Here is a 19,150-nt window from a genome sequence, read left to right on the forward strand (position 1 = left end):
CAACTCTCCTCTTCCTTTTTATACCACTAGATAATACAAACTGGGGGGGAGGGAGCTTCTAATTAGAAAACATTAAAACCTAAACAGAAGATGCTACTATCGCATTTGGCTTATTTTTTTTGAACTCAATATTAAGCCCTTTTTTTAGAATAATACTAAATAAAGAGAAAAGAAATTGATCTTCCAGTTTTGGGTGGAAAGTTAAAGATCAAAAAGACACATGGTAGAGGCCAGTGGATATGGTGCAATACATTAAATCCTGCAGTAAATCTACATTGAATCTACAGCTGAGTCATTGTGTGACTGGGAGCAAGTCTTTTGTCTCCTTATACTCTTGTGTAAGCCATGTATACTTATATATTCTTCTTTGCTTGATAATACGCATTAAAAAATCTTCTAAAAATAGTATTTTATAAAAGTGATCATACATAGCATTATTATCAGAGTTTGTATATTTAGAGAATCCAGTATTCTTCGTTTTCCTAACATATTTAACTAAACAAACTCTATGATGAGTAAACAGCTTTCTCTGATTTCTCTATAGGTAGTGGTCATATCCAACAACGAACCTTTTCCACCTGTGGTAAGCTATTTTTCTCTACAATGCTTGGAATTTTGACTCAAAAAGCTTTCAAATATCTACATGCTTAATTTGTCAGAAAGGTCTCATCAACACATGCAAATATCTCAAGAGTGGGGGTCACAAGGACGGAGCCAGACTCTTCTCAGTGGTGCCCAGCACCAGGACAAGGGGCAATGGGCACAAACTGAAGCATAAAAGGTTCCAGTTGAACGTGAGGAAGAACTTGTTGACTTTGAGGGAGCCCAAGCCCTGGCCCAGGCTGCCCAGGGGGGCTGTGGAGTCTCCTCTGGAGATATTCAAAGCCCACCTGGACAATGTCCTGTGCAACCTGCTCTAGGTGAACCTGCTTTAGCAGGAAGGTTGGACTAGATGATCTCCCAAGGTCCCTTCGAACCTTTGCCATTCTGGGATTCTGTGATCCAGTGATTCTGTAATTCCAGGTGTATGGAGACAACTCTCTGTCTTCAGGGAAAGGCAGTAGTAAGATAGCCCCAGGTCTCGTGGTCCTATGCTTGCTATTAGTACTTGCAGAGATACTGGATTAGCTGCAGATTCCAGGTCTCTCGATGCATACAATGCATGTGATCCTGAATAGTTTTGATATTCTGTTTCTATTGCAATTCTCTTGTAAATTCATTTCCATTCTCATTTTTGAACTACTAAATTTCCACTCTGCTTACTTGGAATTCGTAGTTGAAAGTTTAGCCTTCAGGTGGTTAAAGTGAGTTTGTATGACATAACATTTGATATATATGTTTCTCTGATGTCTAGTTTCTAATCAAACATGAATGAAGATTAAGATGCGTTTGTTCTGTGCTATCCTTTCCATATTTTTATTTCACATTTGATTGTGTATTGCATCAAAAGATGCTGCAATATTCTGTTTGGAGAAGCCCTTGTGCGAAATAATTAGAGTTTGTTGTGTTTCATTTGCAGCGTCATACCTACCCCCAGGTAAGCATACTTCTTTCTTATGTTTTCTATAATAGTAATACAGTTCTTATGGGATCAAACCAGTTGCCTCAGGATGGTGTCTGCTACCCTTTTACATTTGTCCCTCATGCCCCACAATTCAGCAAACAAATGACTGGATCAAGAATTGACTTCGTATGTGTGGTTATATATGTCCAATGCAGGTGACAGTGAGACAGGTTGGAGGGATGATGATATCTTAGCTTCGCTCACCACATTTGGAAAAGCTGAGCTGACTGGTGGTGCAAAAAGGGCATAGCCTGTGCTCTGCTGCTCTCCACGTAAGCTGTAAGGGAAGCAGATGCAAGTGTAGAAAATTACTTAGTAAGGTCAGGCTGCCTCCCGAAACTTTCAGAGCTGAGGATAAATTAGTTTAATGCTGGGTGTTAAGAATTTGATACTCAGTATATCACATGTACGGCCTTTCTCTTTATTCTCCCAAACAAAATAGTACAACTTGGTATTTTCCATTTAACTGCATTGCATCTAAATAAGTAAAATTAAATGTTCTCTGTGTTCTTTGTTTTTTTTTTTTTTCAGAGTTTGGGAAGTTCTGCTACTAGAGTCGTAATACAGGTAGACTTTCTTTCTCCATTATACCTGAGTTTTAACCTAAGCCCTGTCTCAGTAAACTAAACAATGATTCATCTCTTTTGGAATAAATAAGTATGGATAACTTACAGATATCTTGGATATCCACAAAAACAGTGGTGGAGCAGGGTGTTTCTGTAGTTACAGTAAAGTGGGTGTCCTACTTAGTTGCTGAGTAAAGACCACTGCTGCTGTTTTCTACAGTCATAAAATATGAAAACCTCTGTATGCTAATTCCATAGTGCTCTCAAAGTTTGTGAAATTTAACCATCTCAGTCTGCTCAGGAAGGCAGATGGAATTCTAGAACTTAAGATTTAATGTTATTTTATATTAAATCAAATATGCATAAATCATAAGTTGCGCAGTTCCATGTTGATTTAAAGAGTCTATTTTTTTAATGGAAACAACTAGTTCAGCATTCCATTTTTTAAAGTCCTGCTATTTAGTGCTTAGGCAAAACATTCCTTCTTGGAATACTTGTAAAATATTATGGATATCACTCAGGCATATTTTTTCTGGGTCCTTTGTCATTTTAACCTACCTACTACTCTTCAAGGTTTAGGCTTTTCTTCCTTCATATGATAGTCCTTCAGAATGTGACAACAAATTCTCACTTCCATTGAAAGAACAGTAGCAGGTTACCCCAGCTGGGATTTGTCTTTTCATGATCCTTAGATTATAGCATTAGGTTCTTCCATAAGTAGTGATGAATGCTGGCAGAGAAAGGAATAAGATTTCCTTGTTATTTTATTTCTGAATTTAAATCTATAATGCTTTAATTACACAGGTTAAATATTTTCAATGTATGTATATAAATAGAACTGAAGAATATTTGGTTACTCTCATAATCTACGTACTTCATGGGAATTAAAAGATTTTCTGCAATGACTTTTCCTTTGGTTAAATTGTAACTGACTTTTCCAATTTTTGTTTTGACAAAGACTTTTTCATGAATAAGCACAACAAACTTTTGATTTTCTATGAAAATCAGCCATAGTATGAGTATAACGGGGTATGAGTTTAAAGGCAATTTGTGTGACAGATTTGAAGGGCAGCATTATTTAAACTCACTTGAAATACCACAATATGACACAACGATACATCATATGATGATTTTTCATTAAGAAAATGGCATTGAGATGTATAAATACTTTTAGCACTTAATTTATGAAGGATCTTTATATACTGAAGTATTGAATATTGTAGCGCATGGAGATGACATAAATAAACTAAGAAAGGGCATAAAAGAACTCCTTCTGGCTTTCAAACTGATGGAGTTTTTTAAAAGGATAGAGTTGCTTCTTGAAATGTCTTAGTATGTAAGCAATTCCTCTTAAAAATAAATAACCATTTTCTTGTTCCTGTGTAGAGTGGTGGACAAAGACAGCAAAGCAGCAGCGGCAGCACTATTTACGTTCAGGTAAGTGAACTTAAAAAGTACTGTAGACTTCACTAAAACAGGGCCGGCACAACTTGGAAATAAATTACTTCCTACATTTTTAAATGTATTTCACAGGGTGCAGATATTTCTATTTTTCTGATTTTTGTTCATTAAATTGTCATCTGGTGTTGGTGTTTAACTATCATTGTTTGGAATGCTCATAAATGTATTTCCATGTGTGATTGGATGAAGTGAAATGACTGTATTCCACTCAACGTGTCCTCTAAAAGGTGCACAAAAGCCACGGCACAGGGAGGAAGTGACTCTAGCATCAGTATCACACCATAAATCCCATACTGGTAGATTCAGACCCCATGTATATTAGATCACAAATTTCCAGAAGCTATGAAGGATAGTTGCTTGTCCATATCAAGAACAATGAAGAATCATAACTCGGAACTATGTGCAATGTCTTTCAGCCTTAATTAAAGCCATGCAAATAAAGCTACTTCTGTGAAAAACAAGTGTGTATATTTAACAAATACCAACATAATGATAACATAAATTGTTGAGAATATTCGTAGTATAAACTCAAGTATGAAAGCTCTTCAGAATTCCTCCTCTTTACAAGGAAAAAAGGCAAATGTCTGTCAATATTCTCTGTACATGCAAACAGGAAAATGTCTCACAAGGGTAGGTATGACTTTTAGAGATCAAGGCCACAGGGAGGAAAGTATTCAACATGACAAGTACTCAACATGCACAAGGTTGGCAGTCTGCATCTCAATTCGATTCCTGGCTTTTGCGGAGAATAGGACAATCTGCTGCACAGATGCTAGCATAGTGCTCTGTCCCCTCTGGCCCAGGGAAGAGCCTTCCTGGGAAACACTTGTGCAGCTCTATTTCCATTAACATTGTGCTCTTTACAGAAGCCTCCTTCTCAAGGTGGTAATTCTCTTCTTTGTTTTACAGGGTTCCCAAGGCAGCCAGTCCTATGGCCAGGTGAGACCTTTTTTGCTGACATGTACTGAGCTTTTCCCTAGGGGCCTGCCTTGTAAGTGGACTTTGGGGGTTGGTTGGGGTTTTTTCCTTCTTGGTGTTGCTGAGTGGTCCTTGATTTTGCTTTGCACCACTGAGTTACCGTGAAGGAAGAAGAACCTAGTACAGAAGAACTTTTAGTGGAAATGGGCTTTTCTGTCACAGCTGTGCTGAGACAATGGCTTTGTTTTCAAATGAGCTCTTGCCTTTCTCACAGAGCTACCAGCCTCAAGGTGGCAGTTCCTATGGCCAGGTAAGCATCAGTCAGTAACAGCATTTGAGAAAGCGCAGGGCGATGGTACCACAAATGAGAGTAGACTCTAAAGTATATTTTTTTTCCGTTTATGTTGAGTTCTTAAAAAAAAATATTCTCTGAATGCATTTCAAAACTTCTGTTGTGAAAATGACAGCTGTGTTTTTAATGGATATCTGCAGGAAGCATGGGTTTCTGTCACTAACTGATGTTTTCCGTGGGCATGGAACTTTAGAATTTATGTTAGCAACAGTCTATTTGGTGCTGTTCCTGTTCTAGTTGATTTACATGGCCCAAGACAAATTTATAGTCAGTTCTTTGCTGTCTCCTTTGGTCTCAGTACGGAGGAACAGTGTTGAGGAGCTCAAGAACACTGGGTGAGGCCCTCAGCTGCAGGAAGATTTGGCTTTAGCCCACTGCTGATGAATGTTTACCGCCCTTTACAGTTTGTACGTGAATTAAGGCAGCCCTAAGATAGGTACGGGTTTTGTAGGGACATTTGTGTCAGCCAGCAGAAACAGACAAGGTAGTTCAAATCCTTTTTGGTAATCCCTGTCTTCATAACTCTCCCAGACAGCTGTGGCACTGGTCTGCATGTACGTGAAACATCTGCTCTTTTTTGACCCTCTATTGAAGGCACGTGGCGTCAGAAGCTTACAGTTACCCACAGCATCTATAGTACTGAAAGTTTTTCAAAAGTACTGGCCTCCTTGACTAGTTCATTTGACCCGCTACTTTTAATTGCATTGGCTTGTTTCCATTTTATGAATTCATACTCTTTTCTAGGACTATTTCTTCACTTTTTTTCAAATGATTTTTCACTTTTTTTTTTCTCCTCTGAGGAAGGGAATTATGCAGCTGAGGCCCACCAAAAATACAAATATAGGAAGTCAGGACTCATCTACCTTTTGCCAGCTACGCCCCGATTCTGAGAAACAGCAGGCAAAAGAAGCAAAATATGAAAATATTGTGCCCCTTCCATCTCCTGGGAAACCTTCAAAAGACTATTGTCCCGTCCAAGATGGATGTAGAATTACCCTATGATTGTCCTTTGATAAATACAACGTGATCAGATATTGATCTGGAATAAGAAATATCAAAGTAATCCTCATTAAGCAGCAGAGTCTGCACATTCTCTGTCCTATTCTGGGGTGGTTTTCCGCCCAAAGTGACAAGCATGAGAGAGGCATCTGCTTCACAAATACAATAATTCTGAATCAATAATTCCTTTCTTGCAGAGCTACCAGCCTCAAGGTGGCAGTTCCTATGGCCAGGTAAGCATCAGTCAGTCACCAGCCAGAATAAGGCGTTTGAGAAAGTGGCGTGCCGTGGCACTGCAAAAGCAGCTAGCCATCGTGGAGAATATGAATTTCAAAGGGCATTTTCTCTGAAAGTGTATGTTCTCACACTCAAAATTTGTCCACATGCTACTTCTTTATCTGGAATCCCCAGCGTGTGAAATCCTTGCTCTCAGCATCATTGAGGGCCAGGGGGAAGTCCGGGCCGTTTGTACTGCCCTGCATAGCTTTAGGATGTAGTTGCTTGCTTGTCCTAATGCAGGCTGGATCCCTGACAAAAGGGAGGTAATCAAATGCTGTCTTGCCTTAGGGTGGAGGAACCTATCTGGGCGGCAGCAGTGGTTCTTACGGCCAGGTAAGCCAACTGGATATTCTGCAGGAAGATCTTCACCGGTCTCCCTGTGACCAGCACGACTGGCAGATTTTTGAGAGTGATGTTTCCTTTGGTAGTCTGCGTCTCAATTTGATTCCTGGCTTTTGCGGAGAATAGGACAATCTGCTGCACAGATGCTAGCGTAGTGCTCTGTCCCCTCTGGCTCAGGAAAGAGCCTTCCTGGGAAACGCTTGTGCAGCTCTATTTCCATTAACATTATGCTCTTTACAGAAGCCTCCTTCTCAAGGTGGTAATTCTCTTCTTTGTTTTACAGGGTTCCCAAGGCAGCCAGTCCTATGGCCAGGTGAGACCTTTTTTGCTGACATGTACTGAGCTTTTCCCTAGGGGCCTGCCTTGTAAGTGGACTTTGGGGGTTGGTTGGGGTTTTTTCCTTCTTGGTGTTGCTGAGTGGTCCTTGATTTTGCTTTGCACCACTGAGTTACCGTGAAGGAAGAAGAACCTAGTACAGAAGAACTTTTAGTGGAAATGGGCTTTTCTGTCACAGCTGTGCTGAGACAATGGCTTTGTTTTCAAATGAGCTCTTGCCTTTCTCACAGAGCTACCAGCCTCAAGGTGGCAGTTCCTATGGCCAGGTAAGCATCAGTCAGTCACCACTCAGCATACAACATGTATGTGATGTTTCCATATATGTATTGAGAATGTTGTGGTTTCTTTATTGAAATAATACAGTAAATTCTCATTAGAAGTAAGACTAGTGAACATTTTTTCATATGGGTCTGGGAACAGTAGGCTCACTGAAATAGCTCTTTCCTACATAGAAAGAGTATGTGTAGGTGTCAGCTTTTTGATCCACTATAATACTCAACATACGCAATACTTTACACGAAAACTCAGAGTAGGATGTAGCTGGTCTTCTACCTTTTAAGCAGTCGGGCAGCTAAAGCCCTTTAAAATTTATTTCTGTCTTTGAAATGGGTAAAGGACCATATGGATTACTGAGCTGCTCTTTTCTTTTTTCCAGCAGGGTCAATCTGCTTCTTCAGGTTGTGGGCAAGTAAGTCGTCTTTCTCCAAACTATTTGAAAACTAGACCCAGCTTTCTTTGTCGTAGTAACATATTTTTCAATAAGTTATTTAATGTTCGTTAGTTGGAATCTTTTGTTTTCATAGTTACATGGAATTCTCTAGCACAGAGATCAGGAAAGGCTGATATTGTTGGTCATTGTAACCCAAATTATGTGGCTTCTCCTATGTAGTGTTACACACAGAAGATGGACAAGTAGTGATTCATCTGTCTACTCAGTAAACAGATAAAATCTTTGCTTGGGAATGATTTTTGGATGTTGCTCCTTTTAGTTCCTATAGAAAGCAATAGGATCAGAGAGTGGCTCCTGTGGGATAAAGATTAGATTCATCCTGGTTCCATTTCAACTTGTGTATGCCTACAACGGTGTAAAGACGGTGTCTCCAGTGATGAGATCCCAAGTGAAAGGATCTTGAATGAGGCCATGATAGTAAATCTATGTTCAAATAAATGTATCGGGGAAAGCGACAAGAATGAAAGCGAAGTATAAATACAGAAATTTTTAGCAGAGGTATTTAGCAGAAATATTAGGGTTGGCATGAGTTAAGTATGAATGGAAATGCATGTGAAAACATCAGACAAAGCAGTACAAGGACACAGTTAACAGCAATGTAACCACCAAACACCGAATGACATGTTACTTCCACCAAAGCTGCATCACAGGTTGACTTATGAAAAGATCAGTGCTCCAGTAACGGGAGGGTGACAGCCAGGGTAGAACTCATTGTGTGTACTGTTTGTCATCCTGTTATCCCAAGAGGAAGACTGGCTGTAGCCAAAATACACCCAAAATAGGGAAATGAAAAGCATTGGGCAGCAGTCTTGCCCAAGATCTATGATGGGTTAATCCAGCAAGATTCTGAGGAAGACGGTCACACAACAGTAATTGTTGATTACAAAAAGGACTGTCAAAAAAAACCCAGTTCATTCTTACCAATCAAGAGGAACTAAGATGATACAGAGGGACATCAATTGCCAGCCTGCCTTGCCTTCCCTGTGGCACACAAGTAGTCCTGCTTTGATCATCTGTGTGCATGTGTCTTGATGCTTGTGAGTATGTGGGTATGGGAGTGACAGAGGGTAAAGCCACAGCCTTAAATGGTTAAATAAAATTAAGCTCACCCTCTGTAAAGTTTTATGTTGAGTTTTGTTACAGTAATTCTTGCATAAGAAATTTTAAGAAAACTAATTGCTTTGCAAGGAAATGAAAATTTGGACATTTACCTTTTGGTTTGTTTGTTTTTTAACAGGGTGTTTCATATGATAGCAATCCCTGCCACCAGGTAAATGGCCTTCCTCCTCTGATTTTAAGATGCATCCAAAATTAGTTTTCCTAGCATTATGTCTGTGAAATGCCTAGCTTTATAGGGTATTAAGGCCAGATTCTGGAAAGAACAAGTCTGCTGCAGAGTTGCTGAACTGGCACTACTTAAATCAGGGCTGGAGCTCACCAGCCTCTCTGTGGACTTCTCCCATCAAAAGTCAGAAAATATTTTAGGACTGCTACTTGAGGTCCCTGAAAGGGACTGGCTTAAAAATTCACTCAGTTTGTGCAGTGAAGTATTGATAGCTACACGTGAATTTGTTACAAGTTTCAGTGCTGGAACTCTAAAAACTGCTGTCCTAAATGGTGTCTGCTATGTTTAAAGAAACGATCTCTATAAATGTTAAAAATTAGTCAGAAAAGAGCAATAGATTATCTCTTTATTTTATTTGTGATACTTCTCTTGAGTCTGATTTTTCACAAGAAATAGAAAAATCAGATAGATTCATTGTATTAACAAATACTGTGTTTTAGCAGTATAAATACATACTATATTTACAGATATACAAACAACATAAATGTTGCTATAATATATTATTTTAATGTGGTATAGTATATACAATACACTTTAATATGTTATTGTAACTTGAAAGAATAATATATGATATAGGTATAAAATTCTTTTATAATAGTTTTTCAAGTTTTTTTGTAAAGAGGAGATATTTCTTTATAAGACTAAAGGAAACACTTAAATTTTGTTCTAAAAACTGCTAGAACATTGAAAGATAATACTTTTCATTTCATTTTCCTTTGCCTCTTCTGGATGAAGTCTCAGCCCCATTTTAGTGAATGGCAAATATCCCACTTCAACAGCTCAGGATTTCACTGTTCTTATTATGCACTTTTGACACTAATACTTCCACAAATGTCTCTGCTGACTTTGCCTGGAGGAGTTAGATTCCTCTTCTGAAGGGGACATGTTGAAACATACTGAGTGTTTCATTTAAAACCTTTTCCTCAAGGCCACTGTATCTCACCAGCTTTCTGTGTAATAACGCTGACAGGGGAATTCTTCATTCCATTTGAATAAATTGGGTTTTCTACAGGAGAAAAAAAGATACATTCTCTAGGGACTGTTCAGAATGACACTCATCTGTGTACTAGGCCTTACTTAAAGATAACTGTTTGTGGTTCCTTGACATATGTCTCATCTAGTATTTACCTTTGCACTATAGGCAATCTGTTCTTACTACGTTAGAAATCTTACCTGTATTGCACATCTGCCTCTGCTTCTTTCTCCTCCTCAGCAAGTATCATAGCTTTCATTAAAAATAATCCATAGCCAAACAGCAAGTGTCTAAAGCATGCATAATTTTTGTCTGATTTACAGGGTGGATCACAGGGTGGTCAGGTAGGTAACTCTTTATTATCCGTTGGCAAAAACTTTTTAAGCAGTTCTAATCCAGAGTATAGTTTTCTTGCTCGTGAGGGTATAGATTCTTGCAGAGTGTCCCCAGTTCCAGACTGTAACTCATTTCCTTCAAACGTACTTTTTATCAGCCCTGAAATTCCACTTACACAGAAAGAGCTTGGCAACCTAATAAAGCTAGCTCTTTGGATTCTGATCAAATTCAGCTCTCCAGCATTATAACTGTTGCTATCTTGTTTTCATAGGGTGGATCATACTCCTCACAAAGCTATGGTGGTAGCCAAGTAAGTACTAGACTATTATTTCCTCGCACTGAGATTTTACTTCACACAGGTTCCACGATGGCTGTTCAGTATCTGCAATATTGTAATATTAATTCTAACTTTTTTTTTTGTTAGCAGAGTGGATCATCATACTCACAAAATTATGGCAGCAACCAGGTAGGTAGACCTTGATTTTCTCCTGGTAAGAAATTTTATCGTATCTGATAAGTTACCTAGATATCTAGAAACTTGTATTTGTTCACAGGAATCCCAGGTAATTGTTTATTTCAGCTTTACAGCCCCTGAACAAAATCACAGTTTATTCTGAAGTAGGGTTTATATTTGTTTGTTTTATAGGGTGGATCCTCCTCACAAAGCTATGGTGGGGGCCAGGTAAATAACGCTCTACTTTCCCACTTGTACGTCACTTCATACAAGCTTTAGCCTCTGCTCAAAATCAGGGTTTCTATATCCTAATTTTCTCTAATTTCAGTTTGTTTGTTTGTTTTAAAGGGTGGATCGTCCTCCTCAGACAACTATTATGATAACCAGGTAACTAGTTCTTTCTTTCTCCTAGTTATATATTATTTTATGCTAATCTTTGTAGTCCCTGCATCATCTCTCTCAAAGACGTAATTAAACATAATAGTTTCTGTGTTCTTTTTGTTTTGGATTGCTTGGGGATGTTTTTCTTTACTGGATAACGGAACATTCCCTGTAAGCAGCTATTGCAGCCATGTATTTGGCCTCTTATTTTCCTTATAAAGATCTTACTTTAATTTAACTAGTTTGTGGGGGTTTTTTTGCATGAGCCTAATTCTGTTTTGCAGAGTATAAAATTAAAGTCTATTTTTAACAATCCATTTTTGTGAGGAAATAACTGGTATCTGATGTCCTTCTAGAACTCACAAGATTCCTCAGACTATAATCCCAATGCTTGTGAAGATGTGAGTATGCTTTCTCTGATATATTTTCATCATAACATTTTTCATGTAGATGGGACAGTATTGCACTTCTAGATGCAGTCTTGTGAGTAGAATGATCCAGAAAGAACCTTGAGTCCCCACACTAGTAGCTGTTTCACCAACTGCATGCTTTCTTACTAGAGGTCATCCTATAAGTGTTTACAGACACATTTAGCTTGATGAAATGAAATATGGGCAAAATAATATTTCAGTGGCTTTACAGTAACAGAAGATTTTGCCTAAAATCTAAGGATACATTTTACAGTAATTTAAAAAAAAAACCACCATAGACAAGCTTTAAATACATAAAATGAAAGAAAGAAGAGATATGGTGGCAGATATTCCACTGCTTTTCATGTTACATTTCTACCGATCTCAAGCTGCTATTAAAATGTTTTTCAGACTGGAATGGTAGGATTTTAAACTAATTTAGGCAAGGCTGTGTATGATGTGAGCAACAAATGAGGGGGGGGAGGTTTAATGTCTCTAAGCAGTATCAGAAACAATCAGGTTTCTGTAAGCTTACTGTATTTAAATAATTCTTAAAGCAGGAAATAATTTCTTCTTTTCCAGAATGACACTACCTATAGTGCCAATGGTCGGGTAAGTGCTTTTTTTCTTCTGCAGTATTCAAATTCTTATGATTAATGACAGTGTTAGTAACTGAACACTTCTACATTAGACCTGTGGGCATCTAATTGTAGTCTATGATTGCTTAATAATACCCTTCAAAAAGTTAATTGAAGAATGAGATATTTGATGTTATATTTCTCTATACTCGGTTCCTTCTAGCCATTCTCAAGGCTGCTGCACAATCATTTAAAACTGCACAAATACAATACAGTATACATAGTAACACAGGTTCTTTGTGTGGATGGGGTTATTGACTGGATAGTTACTTGGGAATTAACCATCTGTGTACGTGAGGCACATAGCCACCTCAAGCATTTTCCACTTCTCCTAATTTAAACTCACATATATGCTAGTATTGTAAAGTAACATTTATCCCTGGTAATATTCTCTCTGTCAAGAACTTCCGTCTGTCCTACAAGCAGAAACTGTGATTAACATGGATAGATCGTGACCAAGCAAATATATTGTTGTGTAAATTAATGACATTTTAATGTATTTTCTGTTCATAGAAAAGCTTTTTCCACCTGTTAGAGCCTCCTTTTGTTTTACTGCCATCTAGAGTAACCTCCTGTCATCACCTACGCCTTTTCTTCAGCTGTCAGCCATATGCCTTACTGCTTCATTATTTTCCCTATTTTTCCTCTCTAGTACTTTAGCCCTGCACCGAGCATGTGTACTAGGAAGTAAGGAGGCCTTCTGAAAACATCTTTTGGTTTCGGTTGTATTTCCGTTGAATGCATTGCATTAGGTTTAATGCAAAAGCTTCTGCAAATAAAATCCTTCAGCAGCAAGCCCTGGTTTTAAGAATCTCATCACTTCCTCCTTTGTTCACAAAAGATGTTGTTATTCTATTATTCCCTTGGTTATCCCTATCCAGTGCCTATTGCTGGACTTCATTGTAAAATACTTTGCTTCTAAACAGTCTCACAAAGAAGGGTGGGGAATTGGGGAATGGTAAGAGAAAAAAAAAAATCATTATACAGATTGTTCTCTAAACCACAGTGGTTGAGCTGAGGGAGACTCCACTAGGCAGGAACTTCTGATGAAGGAGTGATAAGGTGATGAGCTTGACACAGACTTTCTGCTTTTGTTACTACATCCTTTACTGATACTCAAGCCAATTTATTTAAATTGGAATCACTCTTTGAACAGCTTGTAAACATAGCTTTGTAAACCAACTGTTTTATACTTTCACAATTTCATGCCGAATTTTGAAGAAAAAAAAAACGAACACTAAAAGAAAGTGAGACCTTGCTACCTCACTCTTTAGTAAATGTGTTTTATGGTGCAGTTAAGTCCGAATCTTGTATTGGTTCCTCAGGAACAGGCTGATGTGGTTTGGATTCCTGTTTGTACACTATGAGGGTTTCGGCAGATAAATGACACTTTCCTCTCTTGCTTCAAAGCTAGTCTAGCAATGTTGGTTACTTTTATTTTCAAATAACTCTAATACAATATTTTCCACTGTGTTATTTAGTGAAAGTAGGGTTAATTCTCTGGACATTTTCTTGTCCCAAAATATGCCACCTCAACAAGTTTAGGTAGATTCTTGCTGAAAGTGTTCTGTGTGGATGGCTGCATCTATAAAGTAATAACGCTTGTGGCTCCTTTACAGAGCTCTGGTTGTGCAAAGAAGAAAGTTCTTGTTGCTCGAGTAAGTAACTTTTTTTTTTTCACTGCTTGTAGGATTTTTGCTCTAAGTATACCTAATTTGTCCCAGTTATGCCTGATTTTTCCCAAATTATGTTTGTCCTAATTAATATTCTTCTATTTAAGGAAAAAGTAAAATAAAATAGCTTGGCTATTTGCTCTTCGGGTGAATTTACTTTAAAGGAAGTATATATATGAAAATAAAAGACATGAAAATCCTGCTATGAGGTGTAGGGCAGCTCAAATTCCTATTCTTCAGGAAGGACATGCAGGGTTGGTCCAAGGTAAAGTTAAAATCAAATGAGTGTCACACAAACAGAGGAGAGCTAAAAGTTTAGCTGAAGACAGACAGAATAACAAAGTAGGAAAGAATAATGTTTGGTAATTTCTTGTGCTCAGCATGTTGTGGCCGAGATACGGATATGTGTATTGTATAGCTTCAAGTCAGACTCAGCAGTAGCCTATAAAAATTACATGCAAAGAACCTCTTATTTTATAATAAGGCATTCCTACTCAGTGTATGCATTAAAGGGTCTGGAGTTGTTATAAATAAGTAATAGAGAAAAAAAGAAGGCCTGTCACTGATCATAGAGTTTTCATCTCCTAATAGTAAATGCTTTTGTTTTTTACAGGATACATCACATGCCTTGAGCAAAAGAGACGATGATGTACAGGTAAACCATTCTTGTCATTTTTTCTGAACTACTGCTGGTGTTACAGCCCCTTGGTGTAATATCTACAAAAAGAAGAAGGAGGATTTAGTTTCCATAACAGAGTATTCTGTTTAGGGTTAGGTAGTTCTTTCCCAATAAAATTTTGTATTTTTATTTATTATCCTTACAGAAAAATGAGTTATTTCTTGTTTCTTTACAGAATGAGTCTTCTACTTCAAATAGCAGCCACACTAATCTCCAGGTAATAACATAGTGTCTACTGCATGATTTCATTGCAAGGAGCTTTCTGATAAATTATATTTCATTTCTGGAATTAGGTTCCACTAATTTATCTGTGATGAAGGATGCTATTTTGTTTTGGCAGCATTTCCCCTATAATGTTATGATTTTGCACAGTTGTAAATAATGATAATAGGCCCAGAATATACTGTCTCCTCTGTTCCTTTACTCCACTAAGCAGGTAAGCATTGCAGGTGTTTCTTTACATAACGTTTTGTAAAAGTTGCTTGCAAAATGCAAAAGAATAGTTTTAGAATCTTTTTTTAGAAACAGTCCTGTTCTAGTGATGATAATGGCCAGATATATAACTCGGTTTCATTTAGAATTTGGTAACAAGGTACATCTTGGTGATTAGGTACTTCTACAAAAGTAGGTCCAATTTTCATATTCTGTAGACTTATGTACTGCTGCAGCACTGTATATGTTACAGAATTATGTGAAATTTAACTGATCCAGACTGGGATCTGATTCTGTTTTTCTTAATATTTTGTACTGTATTTGTACCCATCAGCTTCCGAGAAATCTGGAATCCCACTATGCTCAGCATTATGTAGATGTAACACTAGCATAGTCCTCTGTCTCGGAGAGTTTGAAGTCTAATTCAATAGTACAGTCAGATCTCTGAGCTCCAGACAGCAACAGTTTTCTTAATTAGTTTTCCTGATATCGATGTCCTGTGTATTGTATCCAGTCACTAATTAAGTTTCATCCAAATTTATGTTTTCACAATGACTCAGAGAGTTCTGAACAGATAATGTTTGTTGGTGCAGGGAAGTAGTGCAAAGAGTTTGGCACCTTACTTCTCTCTACATAATTTTATACGTTTTACATCTATGCAATAAAATGCTTCTATAAAAAAGTAATTGGTTTCTTCACAGGGTGGATCATTTGTTGCAACCAGTGGTGGATCAAATAGTCAGGTCAGGATTTTCTCTATTTTTATCTACTCTTGTCCAGATAGCTTCCTGGTAATTAAACTAATTAAATTCAGGAGTCAGAGTTTAAATCCAGTAATTTTGCATGGGGGATTGGTGAAGTTATGCATTAAATTGTAAATGAAGTGACCCTCTTCAGATTAAATTTATCTGAAATGGCGCTCTCAAATCACTCAACACTGTTTCAATTTCACACACTCTTTGTTGCTGAAAGCACAATGGTGATTCTCTGTACTCTTGACTACCCAGATAATTCTCTCTTGATGAGGCTTCTGTCATTGAGACATAGCCCTGAGAGATGTAGTTATCAGTCTAACTTCCAAAGCAAACGTTAAAATGTACAAAGCTATGCTGTCCCTTTATTTGTTCTAGGTATAGGAAAGGTCATAGCTACTCTGTAGTCCCACAGCCTTTCTTCCCCTAAACACAGTTTTGCATCTGAAATAAAAATTTATTTTAAGCTTCCAAAGAGCAATAATTGTTTCCTTTTTTTTTAATTATAGGGTGGTTGCATTTGTCCTGATGGAAGCAGTGGTTATACACAGGTAATTCTTTTTCCTGAGTTTATACTTTCATCTACATAATGGAGTATTTTGAATTAATCACCTAGTAAGTATGGACACTTGGGTAACACTAAACATTATTTGTAATTTCCTTAGTATGGATAGAATTATATACAATGAAATGGAAGAATGAGTCCCACTTTACTTTAACTGAATAATTACTATTTGGCCACTAACTTTCTGTAACTGTGCTTGGTAGTCCAGATGCTCCATCACTTGACTGTTATGTGCTAATTATTCATTACTTTCAAAAACCAGAGTCAACATGTCCTGTAGTAACCACAGAATTTAATTGCAAACAGCTTAGGGTCCTTGTCCTTCTCACTGGTATAATAAAGTATTGTGACAAAAATGTCAAAAATTGGATAAATATTTCAAAATATAATCCCTTAAATCAATATTTAAGATATTTTTTCCCATAGAGACAAACACTGCAAATTCATGATCCATGGCACAGGATAAACTTTTCTTTTAGGCAATGCCTCTGTGACAGGAAAAAGAGCAAGGAATGCAGTTACATGGGCACTATAGGCTAGCTTTACCAGGCTTCTGGCTTCACCTGGCTTTGCCAGGTGAGCATGGATTTTAAAGTCACCTATCTTCTTCCTGAACACTTATTTTTGAAGCTTTTATTGAGGTTGTATTTACATAAACCCATTTGAATGGTGTAATGTTTTTTTTTTTTTAGTTTTCAATTTCCACAAGAATCATATTGTGGATTATTATTTCTGTAAAAAAGCATCCTATTTAAACAAATTAATTGTATAAAGACATTACTGCTTTCTGAACTTAATTGTCATTAACATATAGCAACAGATGAAGTACTTCCTCCTTCATATAATTGTGGCTGAGCAGCAATCATAGCCTACATGTTTTGAAATATAGTCTAGTCTATTAAAGTAACTAATATTGAAGCTTCATCAAGGAAAAACTTTTTTGTTTGCCCTGTAGTTGTAATGCTAGATAAGCAAATCTGTTTCCAAGGACAAAGATGGACGTCTTTATGCAAGTTTTCATTCTACTAGGGCTTTTTTCTTTCCATGCTTAAATTGGTGCAAAAAGAGGCTTAGCTTCTAACAGCAAGCCACCTCAGCTTGGCCGGGGGGAGGAGAGGGTATTTAGTTGCTATCAAACAATAATTTTCAACATGAAGAAAATAAGACATCTAAATTGGGCGCATTAGAAAACCAGTTCTCAGTGCAGATATGTCTACTTTGATACACAAGAGACTTGTATTTCCATTTGTGGTAGTATCAGCTGATAGAATTAATTTATGATAAACTAGGTAGCAATAGTCTTGATCTTTGTCTTCACCCAACAGTAAAGTTCAGCGATCTTTGCAAAGGAATAGACCGAATTAAAAACTGGGCTTATTTTCATTTTCTGTCCAGGGTCAATCCTCTACATATGGCAGTAGCAGTGCTTAAGATTGGCATGTAGACACATTGGTCATGGTAGGCAGCTTTGTTCTTCTGCATAAAAAAAGCAAGGTATAGGTAGATGTATATGTATAAATAAGCCATCGTTCATAAATCTTACGTAAAAGAGAGTCATCTACTTCCTTGAAGATTCTTCAGCCCAGGAGGAAAATTCCTGCAAAAAGCTTTCTTCTAAACTTAAAAGCTATGAGTTACATGAAGGTCTCTTCAAACCTAGAAAAGATTATAAACTAAAAGTCAAAGCTATACATATTTAAATCATCTGTTTCAAAGGAAACAATGGGCTTCCTTATGTGGATCCCCAAATTGCTCACACTGCAATTATTCCACTTTTTCTCTAAGCTTCCGCTAAAGACAAGATGCTCAGTCCACAAATAGTCACTGAGGAAGCAGTCTAACCATAGAATCATACTTTGTCTGTTTTGCATGTAAAGGGTATATGACAGTAATAATGGATGTTATGTACTGGTAAATAATCTTCTTCTTTAAGCACTGAGCTGAAAAATCTGCTCTCCTAAACCCTATTTACACTTTGGAAATTCAGGACTCTCTCAATTTTTAAAAACACAATCAGAGTCATGATCATCTATAATATATAGAGTCTGCCAGATATGACATAGGATACTGTGATTAGAAAGAGTAAAATGAAAAGTTATTTCTTTCAGGTCTTTCAACCTGAACAGAAAAGTACCTGCTAAAGGTTTCCTTGTCTCTAACAAGAATAACCAGTGTTCTCTTTTAATGATTGCAGTAATGTCCTTTTTGAAAGCTGTATTTTGAAATAATAGAAATTCAGAAATGGACTCATCTACTTAAATGTCTGTTTGCAAGAAAATAGCTAGTCTGTGTTTTCATTTCAGGGAGGCCCAGGTTCTTCACACAGCACATATTTTGGTAACCAGGTAAACATTCAGATAAAATGCCCTATTCAAAGCTCCACCTAAAACCTTCCCTGAAGGAGCAGCCAAACATAAACCAGTAACCCGTTCTGTCTTCTGCACAGGGAGGGCCTTTCTTCTATCCTGGAGGATCCTATGGACAGGTAGTTGTTCTTCCTCCCTTACCGGGATAACGGACTCCTGTCATCCTGGTTCCTAGCCCCCTGATATCGTGGGTGCCATGGCGTGCTATAATACAGACCCGACAGTTATCTCTTGGAGTAGAAACTTAAATTAACCCTGAGGTAACCAAGTGGTGTGCGGATTGACAGAGAACAGTACGGAATGCTATCTGCAGTTTCCTTGCAGAATTCAGGTTTCAGCAGGCTAAGAAAGTTACCGCCAGAAGACTTCTTCCACTTTAACAATATTGGTCTTGATTTTTATTTAGGTGCATAAAAGTTAGCTCAAAGTTGGGAGAAAGGGTTTAAAGGGAGAACCAGATACGCTGGTATTTAAATACTCTTCTTGTCTGCAAGAAAACAGCTGGTCTGTGTTTTCCTTTCAGGGGGGCCCAGGTTCTTCCCACGGCTCTTACTCCGGTAACCAGGTAAATACTCTGATCACTGTGCCTGCACAGGAGC

At 37.6% G+C, this 19,150-nt stretch overlaps 1 protein-coding gene across 1 annotated transcript in view; it reads left to right on the top strand.

Moving 5' to 3' along the window:
* LOC104134028 (hornerin-like) overlaps nt 1–19,150 on the top strand; it is a 54,340-nt gene that overhangs the window by 14,188 nt on the left and 21,002 nt on the right. Inside the window, exons 12-37 of the mRNA XM_035902867.1 lie at nt 545–583; nt 1,520–1,537; nt 2,096–2,131; nt 3,517–3,567; nt 4,501–4,530; nt 4,784–4,819; nt 6,428–6,472; nt 6,765–6,794; nt 7,048–7,083; nt 7,476–7,505; nt 8,785–8,817; nt 10,189–10,209; nt 10,473–10,511; nt 10,626–10,667; nt 10,848–10,883; nt 11,004–11,042; nt 11,393–11,437; nt 12,029–12,058; nt 13,704–13,742; nt 14,371–14,412; nt 14,612–14,653; nt 15,570–15,611; nt 16,130–16,171; nt 18,489–18,530; nt 18,632–18,670; nt 19,075–19,116. Of these exons, the coding sequence (XP_035758760.1) occupies nt 545–583; nt 1,520–1,537; nt 2,096–2,131; nt 3,517–3,567; nt 4,501–4,530; nt 4,784–4,819; nt 6,428–6,472; nt 6,765–6,794; nt 7,048–7,083; nt 7,476–7,505; nt 8,785–8,817; nt 10,189–10,209; nt 10,473–10,511; nt 10,626–10,667; nt 10,848–10,883; nt 11,004–11,042; nt 11,393–11,437; nt 12,029–12,058; nt 13,704–13,742; nt 14,371–14,412; nt 14,612–14,653; nt 15,570–15,611; nt 16,130–16,171; nt 18,489–18,530; nt 18,632–18,670; nt 19,075–19,116 (966 nt within the window). The remainder of the gene's footprint in view (nt 1–544; nt 584–1,519; nt 1,538–2,095; nt 2,132–3,516; nt 3,568–4,500; nt 4,531–4,783; nt 4,820–6,427; nt 6,473–6,764; nt 6,795–7,047; nt 7,084–7,475; nt 7,506–8,784; nt 8,818–10,188; nt 10,210–10,472; nt 10,512–10,625; nt 10,668–10,847; nt 10,884–11,003; nt 11,043–11,392; nt 11,438–12,028; nt 12,059–13,703; nt 13,743–14,370; nt 14,413–14,611; nt 14,654–15,569; nt 15,612–16,129; nt 16,172–18,488; nt 18,531–18,631; nt 18,671–19,074; nt 19,117–19,150) is intronic.

Source organism: Egretta garzetta, unplaced genomic scaffold (genome assembly GCF_000687185.1).
Source record: "Egretta garzetta isolate BGI_Z169 unplaced genomic scaffold, ASM68718v1 scaffold149, whole genome shotgun sequence".
NCBI lineage: Eukaryota > Metazoa > Chordata > Aves > Pelecaniformes > Ardeidae > Egretta > Egretta garzetta.